Source organism: Ambystoma mexicanum, chromosome 2p (assembly GCF_040938575.1).
Source record: "Ambystoma mexicanum isolate Mex_15411 chromosome 2p, UKY_AmexF1_1, whole genome shotgun sequence".
Classification (NCBI taxonomy): Eukaryota; Metazoa; Chordata; class Amphibia; order Caudata; family Ambystomatidae; genus Ambystoma; species Ambystoma mexicanum.
The window spans coordinates 189932438-189955682 of record NC_090923.1 but is presented as its reverse complement, the minus strand read 5'-3'; the positions used below and the strand labels follow the sequence as shown (position 1 = coordinate 189955682).

At 48.3% G+C, this 23245-nt stretch overlaps 1 protein-coding gene across 3 annotated transcripts in view; it reads right to left on the bottom strand.

The window, feature by feature from the left end:
• The window catches only part of RAD18 (RAD18 E3 ubiquitin protein ligase), a 1168890-nt gene that overhangs the window by 441947 nt on the left and 703698 nt on the right, over positions 1-23245 (bottom strand). For all 3 annotated transcript variants that reach the window (XM_069643474.1, XM_069643473.1, XM_069643475.1), the window contains one exon: positions 19028-19088. In XM_069643474.1, the coding sequence (XP_069499575.1) occupies positions 19028-19088 (61 nt within the window). The remainder of the gene's footprint in view (positions 1-19027; positions 19089-23245) is intronic.

The following is a 23245-nucleotide window of genomic DNA, read 5'->3' as shown; positions in this document are numbered from 1 at the left end:
TACCGTGCTCCACAATTGCCTCTACGAAATTACAACTTCTACATTGGACTCGAATTCACGATTGCCCAGGCAGAAGAGAATTTGAATTAATAATATCAGTTGTTTTTTTTTCCCCAGAGGGTTCCCCTCTGGTTTTCGGATAAACCTTGGCGGTGGCCTAGCTGGCCACCTTGTAGCCACCCCCAAAGATAGACCCTACCTCTTTGACAAGAAAAGCCACCGTCTCTCAGGCAAGAAAGGGGGCCAGAAGCAAGAGGTAAGGAGATTACCTCTTTGCGATTCTAACATTTACAGTCAGGTCTAGCAACTGAGATCTTGATAAATGAGGTACTACGAAATGCTCTCTGCAGAGAATCCTGGCTGGCACCTATTGATTAATTTTTCCAATTCCGTTCTTAGCTAAAGAGCATGAACAGGCAGCGATCAAGCACAGCCAAAACATAGTAGAAGAGGCTGATCATTTAGACCCATCCCAGATGGACTTCAACCTTGGGAGAAGTACTAAATTAGTCTCTACCACCTTGCTTTATGGGCTTAGATGGTAGGACGACTGTGGGAGCGCAGGAATCCCCAAAGGCTCCGTCATGCAGCCTTTATTTTTCTAATCTGTACATTAGCCCACTAGCCGATATCATCCATCAGAGTGTTCTGTTGTTGTTGAACTACCTGAAATGCAAATACGAGTTAAGCTCTTGGGAAATATAGAACTTACATCCATTTGAGTACGTGAGGGTCTACTGTTTATTAAGTGCTCTATGGGCAACAACCCTTAAGGTTATCTCTGAAAAAATAAATTAGGTACTGGCAGAGAAAGTCCACTTGGACCATTGAGACTCTTTTGGAAAGTGGAGTTTGGTCCCTGTCCTACCTCTTCGTGAGTGGTTACGGATATGGGTATTTTGATGGATGCCAACTTGTCACTGAAACAAAAAAATCTAACCAAAATCTACATCTTCCATCTCAAAAGGCCAAAACACATTTTGCCCTATTTTGGCAGTTAGGGTTATTAACATGCAAAACAAAGGGGGGTCTATATGGGGTTACTGATGGTACTCTTGTTCAAAGGAGAATTGCCTAGCATTTCGGCGCTGGACTGCCCCTGGGCAGGACAAAGGCTGATATGTGGGGAAATTTCTTCTCTGTGAAAGGGACAGTGAGCTAAAGACTTGGTAGAGTCTCTCCCAGGGGTTATTCACCCAAGAACAGGTCATTGGGCTGTGTTCGTGCTGGTAGAGAGATTCCCAGACCCCCCTTTGTTTTGCATGAATTAACTTTGGGTTTCACCCTAAGTTAACAGGGCGATCCAGACGTGGACCCCTTGCTCACTGTTCTCAGAGAGGCAACAGTTTCACCTCACTGATGATGCCCAACAAGGCTGAAACACGTGTATGGGGTTACTGATGGTACTCTTGTTCAAAGGAGAATTGCCTAGCATTTCGGCGCTGGACTGCCCCTGGGCAGGACACAGGCTGATATGTGGGGAAATTTCTTCTCTGTGAAAGGGACAGTGAGCTAAAGACTTGGTAGAGTCTCTCCCAGGGGTTATTCACCCAAGAACAGGTCATTGGGCTGTGTTCGTGCTGGTAGAGAGATTCCCAGACCCCCCTTTGTTTTGCATGAATTAACTTTGGGTTTCACCCTAAGTTAACAGGGCGATCCAGACGTGGACCCCTTGCTCACTGTTCTTAGAGAGGCAACAGTTTCACCTCACTGATGATGCCCAACAAGGCTGAAACACGTGTATGGGGTTACTGATGGTACTCTTGTTCAAAGGAGAATTGCCTAGCATTTCGGCGCTGGACTGCCCCTGGGCAGGACAAAGGCTGATATGTGGGGAAATTTCTTCTCTGTGAAAGGGACAGTGAGCTAAAGACTTGGTAGAGTCTCTCCCAGGGGTTATTCACCCAAGAACAGGTCATTGGGCTGTGTTCGTGCTGGTAGAGAGATTCCCAGACCCCCCTTTGTTTTGCATGAATTAACTTTGGGTTTCACCCTAAGTTAACAGGGCGATCCAGACGTGGACCCCTTGCTCACTGTTCTTAGAGAGGCAACAGTTTCACCTCACTGATGATGCCCAACAAGGCTGAAACATGTGTATGGGGTTACTGATGGTACTCTTGTTCAAAGGAGAATTGCCTAGCATTTCGGCGCTGGACTGCCCCTGGGCAGGACAAAGGCTGATATGTGGGGAAATTTCTTCTCTGTGAAAGGGACAGTGAGCTAAAGACTTGGTAGAGTCTCTCCCAGGGGTTATTCACCCAAGAACAGGTCATTGGGCTGTGTTTGTGCTGGTAGAGAGATTCCCAGACCCCCCTTTGTTTTGCAGGGTTATTAACATGCATTTGGTTCTTATCTCACTTTTGATGGTGCCTTTTCACAGACTTTAAGTAGAAGAACAAGTTACTTTCTTACCTGGTAACGTTCTTTCGATGGGATGGCCCGACGACGTATTCCATATCTATGACAGGTAATGTCCACAGCTGTGCTGCTTCGGAAAATCTTTGGCGTCTGCGTCCTGCGTCGATGACGTCGATGCGCCGTCCCCGAGGACCTCCTCCGACCGCCGACGTCACCCGATGTGATAAGTAGGACGCACGACGCCCATAGCCTCAGTTATAGTTTTTTCTCAGAACGTGTGCCACCAGTTTTCTGCCAGTCAGACACACAAGGCCTTGCGGAACGTAAGCTGCAATCGCAAAAGAAATTCTGCAGCGGGGAAGGCAGGGCGGGAGCGATATGGAATACGTCGTCGGACCATTCCATCGAAAGAACGTTACCAGGTAAGAAAGTAACTTGTTCTTCGATGGGATTGGGTCCTCCGACGTATTCCATATCTATGACAGACTCCCAAAGCAGTACCAAGCAAGGAGGTGGGAAAGAATTTAGAATACAAATTTAGCATGCCCAATCAAATTGCGGAATAGAGAACTGCCTTGCCAAAGGCCAGATCTTGCCCTCTGATGAAATCGAGGGAGTAGTGACGTACAAAAGTATGTACTGAAGCCCAGGTGGCTGCATCACAGATGTGACGAATAGGAACTCCCCTCTGCAGAGCAGTAGACACAGCCACTCCCCTGGTAGAATGGGCCCGCAAGCCAGCCGGAGGATCCTTACCCGCCAATCGGTAACACTCGGAGATAGCTAAAATAATCTAACGAGCCAAAGTCTATTTCATCTCAGCTTGTCCCAAACGCTTTCCAGCGTAACCAATGAAAAGTTGATCGTCCATTCTGACCCGGGACATGCACGAAATATAAAAGCTCAACGCTCTCCTAGGATCAAGCCTATGGAGCCTCTCCTCTTCCTTACCAGGATGTGGAGGAGGATAGAACGCCGGAAGAACAACCTTCTGGCCCAATTGAAATTCCGAAACCACCTTCGGAAGAAACGAAGGACGAACTCTAAGGACAACCCTGTCCTTATGAAACACAGTGAAGGGTGGCTTAACTGAAAGTGCCTGTAACTAAGTAACCACAACCAAAAACACAGTTTTCAGAGTTAACAGCCTCAAAGGGCAAGAATGTAGAGGCTCAAACGGAGCACCCATAAGAAACTTAAGAACAAGGTTCAAATCCCAACCTGGCACCAGAAAAGGTGACGGAGGGAACACATTAGTGAGCCCTTTCAAAAACTGCGAAATTTAAGGAATTTTAAAATAGGAACACTCTTCAGACGAGCGCTTAAATATGGACAGCTCCGCCAGGTAACCTTTAATGGTCCTCACTTGCAAGCCCCTGTGGGCCAAAGAAAGCAAAAAAGACAGAACCATGGGAATGTCACATTCAAAAGGATCCACATTCTGAACTCTGCACCAGTCGCAGAACTTTCTCTAATGGCAACGGTACAGAGACTTAGTTGCCGGCCGCCTGGCCGAGAGCAACACCTCCATCACGTCTTCAGGGAGGTCCCAATCCTTATACCTCAACCTTTCAGAAGCCAAGCGTGAAGATTGAGGGATCTGACCTCTGGGTGGAGAACCTGACCCCCCTCCCGTGAGAGCAGATCGTCTCGGTAGGGAAGACTACGTGGATGGCAGAGGGACAATTCTAGAAGGTCCGGGTACCACGTCCTCCGGGCCCACGCCGGAGCAATGAGGATCATCTGGGAACCGAACCTCCGTAACCTCCGCAGCACTTTCGGGATGACGGGGACTGGAGGAAACGCGTACAGCAGTGGGAATGACCACTCCACCACAAACGCGTCTCCTAAGGCTCCTTTTGGAAGAAATTCCCACGAGCAAAACCTTTCGCACTTCCGGTTGACACTGGAGGCGAAGAGATCCACTTGAGGGGTCCCCCAAAGGGCGAAGATCTCCAGGAGAATCTCCTGAGCCAGCTCCCACTCGTAAGAGATCGAGCTCTGCCTGCTCAGAGCGTCCGCCGTCTCGTCGTCTCCGGCCAGATGAACAGCCGAGATTGAAACTTCCTGGTGGATGGCCCAGAATTCGAGCTGCATCGCCTCCCTGCACAGCGGAAGTGACCCTGCCCCCTCCTTTTTGTTGAGGTATTGCATGGCCACCGTGTTGTCCGTTAGAATCAGGACACTCTTTCCGCGCACAGTTGGCAGAAAGGCCTTCAGGGCTAGCCTGACGGCCCTCAGCTCCAACAGATTGATATGGAGTCTGGACTCCGACGGAGACCAACGACCGCTGACTGTCAACTCGTTGGCATGAGCTCCCCATCCCGTGGGGGATGCGTCCGTCAAGATCGTCACCTCCGGCCAGGGCAGCCAAAATGGGGCTCCCTTCATCAGATTGCCCTTGACGGCCCACCACAGAAGGTCCCGGGCCACCGAGGGCGGCACCTGAACAGGGTCCGACAGCCTGCCGGAGGACTGAGACCACTAGAGCTTGAGTGCCCACTGCAAAGATATCATCCGCAGACGAGCCTCTGGCACCAGAAGAATGCAGGATGCCATGAGGCCGAGCAGTCTCAAGAACTCGGACGCTGGGAGATCCTGGGCAAAATGAAACTTGTGCACCATCTGCTGAATGTGAAGAGCCCTCACCTGAGGAGGAAAACACTGCCCCAGGGACGTGTCGAGCACTGCTCCGATGTACTGGAGCCGCTGCGTTGGTGTCAAATGGGACTTCTTTAAATTGAGGGAGAAGCCCAGCCTGTGAAGGGAGTGGCAGGTGATGGACAGATGATCCAGGACTTGCTCGGGAGAGCTCTCCCTGATCAACCAATCGTCCAGGTAGGGGTAGACGTGAATCCCCCCTTTCCTGAGATGCGCTGCCACCACCACCATGAGCTTGGTGAAAACCCTCGGGGCGGAGGTCAATCCGAACGGCAGGACCCGAAACTGAAAGTGCGAGTCGCCAATCCCAAACCTCAAGTACTTCTTGTGCTTGGGATGGATCGGCACATTGAAGTAAGCATCCTTGAGGTCGAGAGACACCAACCAGTCCTGTAGTTGAAGGGCCTGGAGGACTTGAGAAAGAGTCACCATCTTGAACTTGTCCTTCCTGAGGAGTTTGTTCAAACCACGCAAGTCCATGATGGGTCTCAATCCCCCGTCTTTCTTCGATATCAAAAAATAAGGGGAATACCATCCCTTGTTCCTCTCCGCTACAGGCACCAGTTCTATGGCGCCTTTCTCCAGCAGGGCTTGAATTTCCTGCGCAAGGAGTGGATCCGGACTCTTCAAAGAGAGGCTCTCTGGTGGATTGTTGTGAGGCCTCTGCCGAAAAGGAAGACAGTAGCCGTTGGAGGTCTGCAACCTCTCAAGGCTCTCGTCAGCCTTGCTGCCAAAAAGGTGTTCACCGTCAAAGGGCATGTTGAGGAGCCGGGACTGCACATCAGGAGCGAACCCAGACTTCCGCAGCCACGCAAACCTGCGCATTACGGTGCTCGCCGCCATGGACCGGCTGACACAATCCGCCAAGTCCAAACACGACTGAACGGCCTCACACATGGCATCACACTTTCAAACACTTTCTTCGCCCAGCCGTCAAAACGTTTGTCGTCCCTATCCGGAGGAATGGTAGGATACGACACCTGCTTTGCCGGGGCCGTAGCCGCCTGCACCACCAAACTCTCCGGGGTGGGGTGCCTAGACAAGTAGCAGGGGTCGCTACTGGCTGGACGGTATTTTCGCGACAAAGACTTGCCCACTGCCAGGAGACTCTCCGAAGCAGTCCAAGTTGTCGCCACCCTTCTCTGCAGAGCCATATGAAAAGGCAAAACCGGGTCAGTGGGGGGACCGAGATCAAGGATGTCCGTGAGATCATCCTGAACGAAGTCCCCTGGGGGAGCTGACCAACCCAAGTACTCGGTGACCCGAGACATAAGGCGCCGATATGAAGAATCGGCATGAGTGCCAGGATCCGGCCTACAAAACTCCACCTCCGGAGAGGTGTCCAGTCCACTGGCATTATGCAGCCACTGCCGCAGGTCATCAAACTGACTATGGCCCGAGATAAGTTCATCCAGAACCGTAACAGTGTCCTGAAGCACCACACAGTGTACACAAACTACATTAAGAAACTTTGTATATTTGATGTTTGCAATTTCTCACACAAGCTGTATTGGAAAGTTAGTGTTTTTAAATATTTCAAAGCTTTGCAAACCAGGTCCTTCACATTTGTTGAAACATGCCAAAAAGTATGCAAACTGAAGATAACCCTACGTTTTTTGCTTGGTTCCAAGGCTGAAAATTCCAAATGAATGATCAGAATACGCATACGGTTCCCAATTTAAACTTTTTTTTCTTCATAAAAAGCTGCTTGTGGCTTACTAACAGACTGCTTAATGCTCATTGGGGAACTCTACCAGTATGAAGAGATCCCAAAAACAAGGTGGTCGGTTTTTCAGAAAAGCACCAAAGAAATTTGGGGCTATAAATATATCCCTTCCCCATCTTGCAATTTCATTGCGACACATCTTGTTCTTTCACCTTCTCCCTTCTAGTTAAGAAGATTGTTCACTTGCAATAGCTACAACTCCACAAGAAGAAAGATTTCCAGACTTTCCAGCTGGGCCAATGTCACCATATTTACTATAATCAAGCTAGGCAAGAACAATTTGCATGCTAGGACTTGTAGTCAGATACTTAATTGGGATACTTAATTGGGAGCATTCAACAAGCTGTAACAAAAAAGTCACAACTATATACAGGAAAATTAAGATGCAGGTCTGATGCAAGGATTGTTGCCATCCTATGCAATCCACGGTGTACTGAAATGTTTCCACCACCCAGGTCTACTAGCACTGGGGCATATTTGATGCGTGTAAGGACGTTATGGCAGCCCTTTGCCTGATTCTGCCCTAGCAGCCACCTAGCATTACCTCATATTAGTTTTGGCTATGAGGAGGCACTGTAATTTGTTGCCTGTAAGTTGAAACTAACGGCATTGGAACTGAAGACAGATGGAACCCAGTCACCCGCAGTCTGTCAATGATCATGCAAATCCCACCAACTACCTGCCCCCTCCCTGCCGAAAACACTTCCATCAGACCCTCTCCTCTCAATCTCGGATTTATGAGGTAGCTCTGTGCATTCAGTGACAATGTTATTTCTAAGCAGTCTTCTTAAAGGTTATGGCTTAATTGCAGAGGTAAACAGCTTGTGCTGTAATAAAAATTCCTTAACCAATTGTGCCTCCAGCACTTGGTTTATACAGGATGTGTCATTGCATCTGGTTATTGAACTGGCTGTATGCCTGTTAAAAATAAGCACTGACAATTCAACGGTTTGGGCTCTTGAATAGACATTGGATAGTGTTGGATGCTGTAAATGACCAACGGTTTTAATTAGAATGTTTTTATTAACTCTGCATGCCTTAGGGTGGAGGTTGTGCAATAATACGAGGTTTTCCCTTGGATAATGCCCTCCAGAAAGTGCTCATTGTTCTGTGCTCTTCAGGGCTCTTCATCACTTTCCTCAAAGTGGGAGACTCTCAGATCTCTCTCTTCAGTTTAATCCACCCTGCTTTTAGACCTTCTCAAAGCCTGTGGTTCCCTTTTGTAGATTCTGCTAAGGTCTTCGTAGGTCTGTTGGAGCCTTCTTGTTCAAATCACATTCTGCAAGTTTCTTCATAAACTCGTCCCCCCAGGTCTCTTGATGATCTATGGTTCAAAGTACAGTTCGTCAGGTCCGACCACGACCTCTGATTAGTCTTCGGCCTCTCCACAACCTCAGATGCTCAGCACAAAATGCTTGAGAGTAATAGGTATTTCTCTCCTCCACTGATTGTCAGTTTCATGCAGAAGATGTTCTCACCCTCATGCTCCGATGGTTTATTCTTCTAAAGCATCTTCAGGAAGTGCTCAGTGAGGAGTTGCTCCCGTTTGTTGCAATCCTTTTAGGAAGTAACTTGCCTGTGGGTTCCAGGCGTGAGGTACCACTAGTCTTCGTGGTTTGGTTCCTGGTGTGCAACTGCCAGATAATTCACTGTTCTGTGGACACGCGAACTACCTTCTCCCAGGAAGCAGTCTCCACGTGTGTGCTGGGAGCAGGGAGTAGCACGTCGTTTTCCTCCCAGCCTTCATAGGCCTACGGCTGTCCCCAGCTCCAGAGATGCTGGGTCTCTTTGTCAACTGTCGGGGGACTAATGCCTCCTTGATTAAACTATTTTGTGTCTTGGCGTTGGGCAGGATTTATTGTGTTGGTATTCAGCCTCACGGTCTGTGTTAGGAGGAGGTTGTGCCCGCAAGGATAGCCCAAGCAGATCCGTGCAGACAGATACCCTACGAGGAGTTCAAACACCTGTAGAGACCCTAAATGACCATACAAGTGGGAAGGAGCCACATGGCCTGGAGATTACCTAAAAGGGAACTGGCAATAGGTCAAAAGCCATGCCATACTATTATTAAAAGAACTCTTCGCCACTCCACAACCCATAGCATAGAATACTTGAAGTTAACTGGAGGAGGGACACAACATTACTTACCGTAAAAGCATTTCTGATCATTGCATCTGCTTAGATTCACATGCTGTGCATAGTCCGACATCCAGTGGTCACTGCGGAGTATTGCATTTTGTTTTTCGTAGTCGAAAAGTGGACGTCGACATAGGCGTGTCTGTAATACTATCCCTATAGTTACGTGTAGTGTACCCAAAATCTCTCACGCATCGGCCTTCTTAGTACGTCAGTGAGTACAGAAAAGAGAGAAGGTAATAAGACGTCCATGTTCCTTCCATCCGTGTGGGGGCGAGGGGGGGAAGGTGGGCGCATGTGAATCTAAGCAGATACAATCATCAGAAATGCTTTTACTGTAAGTAATGCATGTCTTCTGATGTTTTTTAATTTGCTTAGAATCACATGCTGTGCATAGACTAGCGAGCAGTATCCGGAGTTGCAGGTGGGTTGCGAGAAGGAACAGTAGAGAAAAGATGTCTTAGTGCTGGTTGTCCCACCTGGGAATCAGATCTAGAATGAACATCTAGGCAGTAGTGTTTTGTAAAGGTGTGTACAGAACTGCAGGTTGCCGCTTTGCAAATGGACTCGAAGGGTACATTTGCAATGAATGCTATGGATGCCCCAGCGCCTCGAATAGAATGTGCTTTTAGCTTGAAGGGTAGTTATCTCTTAGCAAGAGTGTAACAGAGAGTGATGCATTGGACAATCCATCTAGATATAGTGGATTTAGAAACTACATCACCTTCTCTTCCTGCCGCCACCGAGACAAAGAACTGATTAGTCTTTCTCAGTGGTCTAGTTCTTTCCATATAAAACATGACCGCCCTGCGCACATCGAGTGTGTGTAGGCTTTTTTCTACCAAGTTTGATGGGTTTTGAAAGCACCTTGGTAGCTCTATAGACTGGGTGACATGGTAAATGAATTTCAGTGCAAACCTAGGGTGCTTGCGTAGACCCACCTTATCTTTGTGAACTGTTACAAAGGGATCTAGCATGGAGAGCGCTTGTAGTTCACTCACTCTCCTAATGGAGGGGATAGCGATTAAGAAAGCAGTTTTAAGAGTGAGATTCTTAAGGGTTGCTTTGTGCATGGGATCGAAAGGGGGAGCCCATTAGCCTGGTTAGTACAACATTTAGGTCCCATTCGGGAGCTGGGTTAGATGTAGGGGGGTGGATCCTTTTCACTCCCTCCATGAAGGCTTTTATAACTGCAACTTTCCACCATGACACCTTGTGTTGAGACGTAGTGTATGCGGAGAGTGCAGCTAGGTGAACTTTAATAGAATTAAAGACTAATCGTGAGTCTAACAAGTGAGTCAATTTGTGTGGGAGAGCAGTCAACGGGGTTGACGCTGTTCGCCCTACACCAGATGACGAACCATTTCCACTTGCTAGAGTAGCTGCAACAAGTGTTCGGTTTCCTTGCCTCTCTAAGGATGTCCATGCATCTCTGTGGGAACTGCAAATGTCCAGATTCTATGACCTCAGGAGCCAGGCTGCTAAATTCAGGGTCTGTGGGCATGGATGCAGTGTTCTGCCCCGTCCTGTGACAGCATGTTGTACGGGCAGGGTAGCTTCACTGGTGGAGAAAGAGACATCTCCATCAGGTGAGCGAACCAGGGTTGGCGGGCCCACATGGGGGCCACCAGTATCATGGTAACTGGTTTCTGGTGCATCTTGTGCACTATCTTGCTGAGAAGGGGAGTCGGGGAAAAGCGTAAACAAATTTCTCTGACCATGAAATCCAGAGACCGTTCCCCTTGGAGCAGTTCTGGGGGTACCTGGAGGCGTAATCTTGGCATTGGGTGTTCTCCAGAATCGCAAACAGATCTATTTCTGGGAAGCCCCATTCTGAGAAAACGTTGGAGACGATGTCTACTCTACGAGCAGAGGGAAGTCTCTGCTGAGTTTTCTGCCAGAAGATTGAGTTCCCCTGGTACATGTTGGGATAATAGGAACATGTTGTGCTTGAGAGCCCACTTCCATATGTTCTGGGACAGCTTGGACAGTCCTGGAGAGTGATTGCCCCCCTGCTTGTTCAGGTAGTACATGGCTGTGGTGCTGTCTGTGAGGACCAGCACTGTCTTCCCTTGAAGGTGTGTCTGAAAAGCCTTCAGTGCTTTGAAGACCGCCAGTAGTTTCAGCAAGTTTATGTGTTTGGACGCCACACTCTGAGACCACACTCTGTGTGCAGTCTGATGGGAAAGGTGAGCACCCCATCCTGTGAGGGATGCCTCTGTGGTTAGAGTGGCTTACACTGTGGGGGTGGCGAATGATTTCCCTATTACGAGGTTTTCCTTCGACCACCACCGCAGCGAGAGAACCAGGGCCTGCAAGACCACCACTAGATCGTCCCATTGTCCGCTGGCCTGACACCACTGGCTGTTGAGCCACTCTTGCATTGGACGCATGCGCAGTCGCGCGTGATGTACCTAATAAATACATGACACCATCATTCCTAGCAACCGCATGGCTTTACGTACCGTCACCTCTCGACCGGCTACATATTGAGGGATCTGAAACAGCATATTTTGGACCCTCTCGTTGGAGGGGAAGACGAGGCCGCCCCTTGTTCGAATTAGAGCCCCTAGGAATGGTTTGACTTGACCGGGTCTAGGCTGGACTTCTTCTCGTTGATGGAGAAGCCCAGTTGGAACAAAAGGTCTACAGTCTTTTGGGTATTTGAGAAGCATGTCTCGTAAGAATCCCCTGTTATGAGCCAATAGTCGAGGTAAGAGTATACTGGAATGGATAACCTGCGCAGGTGGGCTGCTGCCACTGCCAGTACTTTTGTGAATACCCTCGGTGCCGACACTATGACGAAGGGTAGCACTTTGAACTGGTAGTGTTTGTCCTCTATCATAAACCTGAGTTATTTTCTGTGCGCTGGCAACATTGAAATATGAAAGTATGCATCTTTCATGTCCAGTGTTGCCATGTAATCCCCTAGAGATAGCAGGGCAATTACTTCCTGTAAAGTCACCATGCGAAATTTTTGAGGTTTGACAAATTTGTTCGCTGGGGGAAGATCTAGTACAGGGCGCATGGTTAAATCCTTTTTGGGTACAACGAAGTACACTGAATTAATACCCTCCTTTACCTGTGATAGAGGCACGACCTCTATTGCTCCTTTTTCTCGTAGAAGTTCAACTTCTTGAAGAAGGATGGCGAGGTGCTCCGGTGATAGGCGTCTTCCCCTTGGGGGTCTGAATGTCGGGGACCGACTGAATTCGATGCAGTAACCGCAGGCTATGGTTGACAGTACCCAGCGGTATGTGGTTATTCCCTCCCATGCTGGTAGAAATTATGTTAACCGGCCCCCGACCGGAGATGCATGGGAGGGGACCCGAACCTTTGGGTCATTTGGTGTTGGTAGCCGGGGAGCCTCTAGGAGTGGGAAGAGTTTCCTCTAGGAAAGGGAAGAGGTCGCTCTTCCCTTTCCACGGCGTTGTCCTCTCTGAGCACATTGTGGGTTGGTTTCTTGGGTGGAGGACCAATTGCCTGCTGAGGAGTACTGTTGTTGTTGGTGGTTTTGACGTTGGCCACGAAAAAATTGTCTGTTGCCGTAACCTCGCTTGCTAGGAGGTCTTGTGATCTGGTCCAGGGTCTTAAGGGTATCAAATTCCTTTTTAGCTATCTCCAGTGCGTCGTCCATCGCCTTACCAAACAGGTTTGAGTTCTCGATTAGTTTGTGCATGAGTGTCGCCTGGGATTCTGGCTTAAAACCCGAGTTCCTGAGCCAGACGTGACGCTTGAGAAGTATCCCTTGGACTGGTGACCAGCCAGCTGTCTCTGCATCATCTAGCGTGTGTTTAATGATGCACTGGTTTACCAGAGTACCCTCTGTTACAGTGGCTAACAACCGGGTTCATAAGGGCTCATGGACTTCTTCGAGGCCTTCACGTAACTTTCCCCATTGGGCATCAGCGTAGCTTGCCAGCAGGGTATTGTTATGGGCAATTCTGGTGGAGAAAGCTGCTGAGGAAGTAATTCTTTTTCCCAAGGCATAACGTTTCTTTCCCTCCTTGTCTGGGGGTGCTTCGCTAGTAGATAGCGGAACCCTTGCCCTCTTCCTTGTGGTGGTTACTACCAAGGAATCAGGTATAGCGTGACCTTTAATATATAATGGGTCTGACGGTGAGGGACTGAAGAGTTTCTCAATTCTTGGGCTGACCCCTCTAACCAATGCCGGTGTTGATAAAGATGGTGTGAGTCGTCTTTTGACTATGGCAAGAAGGGGAATGGCCTGACTAGTAGGAGGTTTCTCCTTAATTATTTTCTCCACAAAGTCTATATCTGGAGTAACTTCCCCTGTATCAATTTCAAAATGTGCTGCTGCCTTACGTAGCAGAGCATTGAAAGTGGGCTGGTCATCCACAGGTGACAAGTTTCTGACTGGTGTGGTTTGAGGAGAGGACAGATCCAGGACGTCAGGGTCTTTTGACGCCCCTGGAGACTGCCAAGGCTGTGAGCCTTCTATGTCCGGGTCTTCTTTGAAGCCCTTACCACCCATGCCAGGGTATTCTTCAAAACCTTCTGCAGGGTCTTGTAGATCCTCATTATTAATGAATTCTTCATCCTCTTGAAAGTGAGTGTCCTCTTCAGTGAGGTCATATGTATTAATATCTTCCTGAAGTGGGTCAAAGAGTCTTGGTTATTTGGCCCTGGGATCTTCATGAAGTATCTCCCCTGCCTTTTAGGTGTAACATGTTCAGGGGTGGACATGAACCTATCCAGTTTGTCCACGCAAGATTGAAATTTTTCCAAAGTCCACTGGGGTAACCCTGAGCGGTCTGGAGGCAGAAAGGGGTGCTCTTCTGCCTGTAGCCATTGAGATCTCTCCCATAGCATGGAGGATATACTCCCCTCGCCCTCTCTTCTCGTGGGCTAGGTCCTTCTTTCGACGGTGGTGGAGGTTCCGGCGTACCTTCCGTCTGTTGTCCTTTGTGGGCGAGTGCGATCTAGTTACTTCACTGATGCAGGCCCTTTAGAGTCTTTCAGGTAGGTCTTATTACTGTTATACTGTATGCCTTTCGTGGATTAAAATAATGTCTTTTCTCTCTCCTTAGGTGCGCGGAAGTTCGCTGTGGAACGTTGGCTGAATTGGGACTCGCCAGCAGGTGATGGTGCTTCGAGAGCGCCTTGATGCGGTAAGTAGGCGCTATGCACAGCTCTATGATGCCTTGCCTTTGCTAACCTGTTGTCTTTTGTTCCCGTAGATTGCAGTGCTCACTCGGAGCAAGAAGTCCCAAGGCGATGCTGGTCGATAGGCGACTCGTGAGGTAAGCTGCCGGCACAATTGTAAAATGTCTAATGTCCTGTTTCTCTCCTTTTTGCAGATCCGACGGTCCGGGAGGCTCGCTGTTCCTTGGATGTTGTTTGCAGGAGCGAAGGGCAGCTAGCGGTGGAATCACAGGTAAGCTTCTGCTATTAACGATGTCCTTTGTTTTTCAGATGCTGTTCTTCCGAAGTTTGCAGATGCAGCTGAACACGATGAGCGTCACGTTGCAGGATTGCAAAGTAACGCGAAGCGTGCTATCCAAGTCGGGTGTGGTTTAAATAGCATCAAGAAAGTAGTCCAGGTAAAATAGTCCCTAGGCTACCACACCCAAAACACTATACCGCATAGCTTGGTTCCAAGGAGCCAAGCTATGTGGATGCCTTCATGTTGACTGGGACTGAAATAAAGTAGTTCCCAAGCACAAGTCTTCATTAAATATGAGCCTGGCACCAAAGGCGCCAGGACTGGCCCCAAGAGGGCCTAGGCAAAGGATGACTAAGCTTGTTGGTGGCCCGAGCCGAGACCCCTCCTGCCCCACCCATGGACCTGCTGGGGGGGTTTTTGAGGAAGTGGATCGTGACAGCGTCAGAGGAGACTATTCTAGCCAAGCTCTCAACGACTAAACTATCAGTCGAGGCCTCATCTTGCACGGTTTTCGGTGGTGCTGGGAAATTTTCATCAACGGCCGCTCTCTTACGAGGCGTGGCGTCTGGCGTTTTGGTGATAGCGCCCTTATTTGTAGACGGCCCAGTCGCTAGCCGTGCCTGCAGTTGCGGGGAGGGCTTGCAACCCTTACGGTCGGCAGAGGCTGTCGGTCGATCCGGCATCTCCGTTGGCGCTAGGGCTTTCTTCACCTTAGTCGAAGGAGGGCCATGGGGTGTGTGTTTTGTTTTATGCTTTCCATGTGCGTCGGCGTCGCCGGGGTGTACATCCCCATAAGTAGGGCGTTTGCCGAACCTGTCGGGGCCGGGGACAGACGCGGCGGAGTGGGAACGCTCCTTAGAGAGGTCGATCACCTCCGATACGGAGGTTGCATTATCATTGTCCCCCTCATCACATTCGGCGGGTGAGGAATCAGCCTTTGACATAGCGTAGGCTGCCCACCTCTTGACCCTACGGTCCTTTAAAGTCTTTGGGCGAAGTAGTTTACAGGCAGCACAGCCGTCCTCGTTGTGGTCGAGGGGTAAACAGCGGTTACACCGCTTATGCTCATCTTTACACGTGAATTTGCCAATGCAACTCGGGTAAAATCTAAAGGGAGTCCTCTCCATAGCTGAGGATACAGGAAAAAGTGATAACAACCCCGAAGGAAAGGGGGGGGGGAGAGAGAAAGGAATTCTAGAAAGGAAACTGAAGTGTCCAACAACCCCCACTCTCCCTACCGTAAAGGCCGGCAAGGCCGGGGCACGTGTTCGGCAGCGCCGATTGGTTTGCCTCCGTCGAAACCACCGCCGTCGAAGATCTTGACTCGGCGGGGGAAACAGCTAGGCCGTCGAAGGAGGGCTGGAGGCGTTTGATTTTAGCGATAACTGACAAGAAACAACCAAGGGTCTAATAATGGTTTTGCAATGTCTCCTACAAGCTCTGCATTAAGGCAACCAGTTTCTGGGTGGAAAAAAACAATCTGAGGGACCTTGACGCGTGAGGGATTTTGGGTACACTACACATCACTATAGGGATAGTATTACAGACACGCCTATGTTGACGTCCCCTTTTCGACTACGAAAAACAAAATGCAATACTCCGCAGTGACCACTGGATGTCGGACTATGCACAGCATGTGATTCTAAGCAGATTAACAAACAAGCTACACCTCCTCAGAGGTATTCTGCCTTCCTCTTCTTCCCCCAGAAGCTCACTGTCTCCAGAGCTCTGGTTCTCTCCATGCTGGACTATTGTAACAGCCTCTTTCTAAATCTGCCCGCTTCTACTCTCCGCCCTTTGCAACTTATCCAAAACAGAACTGCGAGACTTGTCCTTGGCCTCAAGCCCAGTGATCGTATCTCTCCGGGACTGAAATCTCTGCACTGGCTCCCAGTGGCTGCGAGGATACAGTTCAAAACCCTCTGCATCGTCCACAAGGCTTTCTGGGGCCTGGGGCCTCAATACCTTTAACTATCTCTCCCTAAATGCCTTCCTTCTCGAGCTCTTCGTTCATCTGCCTCCAATTCCCTCAGGGTCAGTCGCTTCTCCAAACGACGAGCTGGTGGTAGATCTCTCTCTTCGGCTGGGGCCTCCCTCTGGAACAGCCTCCCTGAAAATTGAGGAGAATCATCTTCGGTTCCGCAAGCACCTCAAAACGTTTCCCTTCTCGTCCGCTTTTTCTCCTCTTCTCCCCTGCTGATTCCCTGGCCATCACTGGAACTGCACTGGTTACCTGGCCACCTCTGTTTCTCGCGCCTGATCCCTCCCCCGCTAGTCGGTTCCTGCCCATCCCTGCACTTGGTGACTGTTTTCTGTATCCCTACGGTCCCACTACCTGCACTTGACACTGACGTTTGCACTTACCTCTTTCACTTGCCACCTGCTGACAGCACTTCATTATTGTTTACTTATTGTTATTTTTTTGTTCTCTATCCCATGTACTGCACTTTCCTCTTCCATTCCCCCCTCCCCCCGCACTTCTGCTCCTTCCCCTCCCTTGCGCGGTCTGAATGACACCTGGCCTAGTAGGATCGTTTGTCTGTCTTCCCCTTTTTCCCCCTCTCTTGCCTCGTCGCCTTGAAACACTTGTGTATAGGCGCGTTATAAATGCCATATCATATCATAACATCAGAAATGAAGGTTGTTCATAATTGAAACTCCAAAGAGCAGGAATAACCTCCCTGAATGGCATGTGGACACCCTCCTTGAATTGTCTCCAAGGGCAGAATGGGGATTCAACTAATCGGTGGACAGAAGTATAGAAGTGCTTCTAAGGAACGAATCCCAGGGAGCAGGTGACGCCCGGTCCAGGTGGAGAACACAGGCCGAAATAGGCAGGAAGAATGAAGGGAAAGGGGAAAAGGGTCAAGACAAAGATGGAAGCTACATGGAGGCGAGGTAGAATGATCACTAAGGAGGTAATTAGTCAAACTAAACAGTTAGATGGGAGCTGGGAGAAGGTCCAGTACAATGGTCGGAAAAACCCATAACAGTTACCAGTATCAATGGTGAACAAACGAGTGGTTTGGAACGGGTAGCCACGGTTTTGGTACACACAATAAGCAGTCATCAAATCTAAGGATGAGACAAAGAGCAGTTCGATAAGGAGAGCACAGGGCCTGAAACGTGTGCAATAACAATCACTGAATCCGATGATGAGTCAAAGAGCAGATCAGAAATGGATAGTGGAGGGTCAGGAGCAGGTATATTACACAATATGCAGAACTCACCAGAGTAACAGCACACGTGCGGAATGTTGTGACTTTAATCTGCGAATGCGGAATGCCCAGGGTGTGCTGGGATTAGTACTACTGTCAGTTTAAATCCATGATCATGATAAAATGCCGAGGGGCTGTAAGTATCGTCAGGGTCGTTCATGCTATCGTGAAACTGCCCGTGCCGTATGTAGCAACTCTGCTGTGTCCTGCAGCTGTCTATGTTGCCCTTATACGTGTGGCCCGCATTCCTACCTAGTTTGCAGTTTTCTTTGCTCCATAACGCAACTTGAAAGTCTAGGTTTTACTTCCACTTGCTGGATACTGAACAGTTATAATTCACTGCTGCTTCATACTTTGAGTCATACTTGAGTCTAACCTTCATGTGGCATATTGGAACTTGCAGTCTTATTTATTTTATTATTTTCATTTATAAAGCGCACAACAGCCCACGGGCATCGCAGCGCTGTCACACTGGTCAGTTACATACAATTTGTGCAGGTAGAGTAGGTATAGATAATATACATTCAGCTGCTATCTGAGATGGAGATTGTTCCAGACCTGGCCTAGTTGAACAGCCAGGTTTTTAAGGCTTTGCAGAATGCCCAGTAGGATGGCTCGTCTCTTAAGGTGGGTTCCAAAGTCTTCTGACCTTGCTCCTGGTAGTGACATCCACAAAGGGGATATAGGAATGCCACGCCTGTGCCGGCACCCTCTAGGAAGCACACCAGTTAGCGGCCGGACCCTTGTGGTTAACACTTCCAAAAAGGATGGGTAGTTTCCCCAACTAAGCACAGTAGGCATTTGTCGGATACTGCATAATATGCCCAGGTAGCAACACCATCTTCCAGCTATTGGCATCTCATGGCCATGTAATACCATTGCATACCTGTGAACTTACCAGCTTTTGGCAGGAGACACCCACTGTACAGGCCCCTCACCTACCAATCCCCTTGCCCGTCGAGATAATACACGCAATAGTAAAGTCATCTTTTTTTTACCTGCCTTTTTATTTGAAAAGGTTGACAGGGATGCTATTGCCGAAAGGCCTGGACAATTCCTTTCTCCATGCCTACACAAAAGACAACTGTTGAGTTTGCTATTGTTTACTTTTTATTAGTGATGTGTAACGTGCAAAACACAAACAACTTTACTCCAGAGTGCTGTGTACTAATATTGACCTGACGGCATAGGGTCAGTTGAACAGTTGCTATTTAGTTAATTTTGTGAACCAAGGACCCAGAATGAACATATGTTTATCAGTTGCAGGTAACGAATGAGCGGTCAACAGTTATACTGAGGGATAAGTGCTAAATCAACGATATCCTTTTCTGTAAAATGGCCTCACGTTCCCATTTCAACCCTATAACGTTTTACCAATGCGGATTACACACACACAAGGAATGCACCGTTTAAAAAAACAGGGAGTGCTGCCAACAGAGCACATACATTAATTTCGCTATTCTGGATAACAAATGGTGTGTTGCAGAAAGCAGGCAAGTCGCCAGTGTTCCCATCACTTACGGTAATCACTGTGAATTCCTTCAATCTCTTGCTCCGACTGGTCTTTACTGAAAGTTAAGCTCTGGAAAAAAAAAGAAGACCTAACCGTTTACTGGCCTACAGCATAATAATTTTAAAGCACTGTTCCAATGCATACATTATGAGAAAGAAACGACTAAAGTTCACGTTTAAAGGATTTTAAAATTCACAAAGAATGAAAGGCTGGCCGGCACCACGTTACAATGGCCGTGCCTCTGCCAGCACCAGCCTTCAGTGTACAGTCTCCATGGACAACAAAAAGTAGCTGTGGCACCTCCCAACGTTACTACAGGCGGAGAGCTGAAGGGACTACTATAGGAGGAAGCCCCACCAGCGTAGTAGGAAGTTATTGAAGGAACTAGTGTGCAAGCCCGTGTACAAGGGCTATAGTGCTGAGGAGAGAACATTTCAGAGTGGTAATTAAACAATAAGCCCCTAGCCTGCAAGCCATTACCATAAGGTAATATCCCCTGGGCCCATAGTTACAGGCGTGACCATAGCGAGGGCCTTAACGAAGGCCACGGGGGCATTACCTTATGCGGTAATGTCCCGCTGTTGAGGGGCTTATTGCCATTAGTACCCCCAGCCCGTTAGACCGGGGTGTTAAAGGCATTTTTTGTTCTATTCCGAAATAATTTGGCGGTTCGGAACAGAAACAAAAATATTTTTAAAAAAACACCCCCGGGGAAGGGAAAATGAAACCTGTTTTTCCTTTACATAGCGGCCATTGAAAATAAGTGAAAAAAGTTTTAAAAAAGAAATGGCCGCCATGAAAAGGAAGAAGGGACTACATGTAGTCCCTTCTTCCTTTCCACGAAGGCTTGTTGCAGATCGGGAGCGGACACACTAGGGACAGAAGTGTTTCTGGCGCTTCCTCTCTCGAAATGGACAGAAAAGATAAGTGGGGGTGGTAGGACGGGGAGGCAATTCTGTGGATGGGGTTAGGGGGAGGCAGAAAGACTTACCCGATTCCCCGGTGAGGGGAGATGGCAGCCGCCATCCTTGTGGAGGCTCAGGGCGGTGGGATTACTGTGTGGTAACGTCCGCGTTCTGAGCCTCCCCATTGGCTGGGAGGCCGTCACACCCCCCTCGCCGGGTACCAATATATTGGTATATTGGATTGTAATTGAATTGCTAAGGCAACAGTGCTATGATCTTCTGTTCCATGGCACGAGGTGCCCTTCGCGCCATGGAACACGAGAATGCAATGTTGGGTGTGGAGAGTTTGACAGTTGTGGTTCAGCTGATCGGTGGTGGCTGGCACTGATCCTGTATGCGTGCCCTTAATAAATGAACTACCAGACATACTTTTTGTAGTGCTTATATCGCTACAAGTGGCGACGAGGGACCATGTAGCGTGGGGCCCGCAAGGCTGAAGAGAAGGGTGGTCAGCGTGAGGTGATTGTGATTGCGACACATCGGGGCCCTGTTCACTCTGCTCCTCTGCAGGTGTATAAAGTAAGATGGAGGGGGCAGTGAGGGTTTCTGGAGGTGGCGTTGGCTGATTACACATCTGTTGAAGGAGTGGACCGAGGGGCCAGCATTGATTGGTGACCACACAGGAGCTAACGTAGTGAGTGAAGGTGTCGGATGTGGTAACGTCAAATTACAGAGGAAAGTAGGAGGCACATGCTAAGAAAGCATTGGCTACACAAGGGCACCAAAAGACCGTTAATAAGACTTTCAGGTTGATTTTACAAGTTGCGTCAGGCATAATGGCAAGCATTGAACATGGCTAGCCACCGCCACCGTTTTTAGCAACCCCAGGGAAGCCACCAGTGAAATGGGATGTGTGGATCATAGCATTTGAAACTTATTTAGTGGCCAGGGATGGAGAACATATAAACCGGAAAAGAAGGCTGCGTTGTTGTTAAATGCCCTGGGTCTGGAAGGACAGACCGTCTTTCACGATTTCCTCATGGTACAAGTAGAGGGAGAAGATTTAGATGAATATATGGAGGCAGTAATGCGAATGAAGAGGCATTATGGGTTGCAGTCCAATATTATTTTAGAAAGGCACCACTTCTACACTCGCCAGCAGGGTGCAGAGGAGTCAGTGGAGGAGTATGTTGATGCTCTAGGGAAATTGGCAGAGGATTGTGAGTTTTAACATTTGCTTGACCAGCAATTGAGAGATCAAATTGTGGTACATTGCAAAAACAAAAGAATTCAAGAAAGGTTAAGTTGTAGGCACCTTATGTTGGATCAGGCGGTGCACATTGCAAACAGTATGGAAGTGCCTGCCAACGGTGCTAAAGCTTTGCATAAGCAAAGTAGTGAAAATCCATCTTGTTCCTATGTCAATGACAGGACCATAAGGAAACCGTCAAGAGCAGGAGGAAAACTTGCAAGAAGAGGAGAAAGAGGCATCCTGCGTGACACCAGGGAGTGTTACCATTGTGGCAAGTTGTGCCCAGCATTGAGCAGGGAAAGAGACATGTGCAGACGTACTGGCCATTTTGCGAAGACACGGCGTTGGGGCAGAGGAGTTCAGGTGAACTTTGCAGCGGAAAGTGATGCAGAAGATAATAGCAATATGGAAAACATTACGCTAATGGTCGGCACAACAAGTGCAACTGTTAAAATGAAAATATTACCACTATGTAAGGTGAAGATTTGAGGCAAATATGTTAACCTGGTCGCAGACTCAGTTTCCACAGTCAGTATAATATCCCAGGAAATTTACCAAGTGAATTTTGGACACATAGGTTTGATGAAAGCTGAATTGCTCCAGAGCAGTACGAAGGAGAGAAAATTACATTACTGCAGTATTTTCATGCGCAACTAGAATTTAAGGAACACTATGCTGTAGACCGAATTTATGTGGCCAGCAAAGGTATTTATGTGCTTGGTTGGGAAATGCAGGCACGGTTGAGGATGGTTTTGGATCTGAGCAGTGAGGAGCAGGTTTTAGCCATACCTGACAAGTGTGAACTGGAGAAGATTCTTCAAGAGCATGATGAAGTTCTTGAGGATAGGCTTGGGAGCCTAAAATGTAGCCTGAAATGTTTGATGCATCGGATTAAATTGAAGCACAATGCAGAACCTGTCGGACAAGGTGATTTATTGGTTTATGGGCGGCATGAAAGCGAACATAACACAATACTGCCAGAAGAGCTGAAGAGGTTGTTTGAGAGAAGCATGACCTTGCAAAAAGCCAAATGTGTGTTTTTAAAGGATTCGGTAGAATACTTAGGCCATGTGATATCGGCAAATGGAGTGAAACCGAGGGAGGGATTGGTCACAGCTATTAAACAGGCACCAAGGCCTCGAGATAAAGAAAGTGTTATTTTTCATGGGGTTGAGTGAATAGTATGCATGATTCGTTCTAGAATACGCCACATGGAGTTGTTGCACATGGGTGTGAGCTGTGAATGGACCCATTTTAAATGTGTTCCGCGAAGGTACCCCATGTTCAATGGATGCAAGCTCATGTAGTTTGGGCGCCATGTTGAGGCAAGTGAATGCGGGGAAGGAGTGTACAGTAGTGTTTGCTTCGTGCACTTTGCGGAAAGCCGAACGACAATACTCTAATTGAGCGGGAAGCTCTCGCATGTGAATGGGCTGTGCAAACATTTCTATGTTTGGTGTACAGTATTTAGATTGAGAACGGATCATAAACCGCTGTTGAAAGTTTTGAAAGCTGGAGGATCAGGCAAAACAACCCCAAGGTTAGCTTCTAAGTTGCACGAGTATGTATACACCATCGAATATGTTCAAAGGAAACAGGAATATAAGAGCAGATTTGTCGTCTCAGTCGCTATTACCAGAAATTGGAGGCAAGGGTGATGTAGAAGGGGATGTGGAGATGGTAGCATGTATTAGGGATGGACAGAACGCAATTGAATGTGATGAGTAGAAGAACATGTTGGTGCATGATGAAATGTTGGCTCAAGTAGTACATAATGTGTTGAAAGGGTGGCCTAGAGAGCAGGTTTTGGACAAAGAAATGTAAGTGTATGCAAAGTTCCAAAAGGAGCTGCTGTGGAAGATGGTGTGTTGATATGTGATCACAGGGTAGTGCCTCGGCAGGTACAAGTTCAAGATTATTGAAAATAGCTCATGAAGGTCAAGTGGGGGCTACTCATTCAAAGAGCGTTTCCATGAGTGTTACTGGTGGTCAGGAATTGACAAAGAAGTTGATTGGATGGTGGACCGGTGTGGTGTTGGCTGTAATGATGATAAGAGCATGCAGTGTTC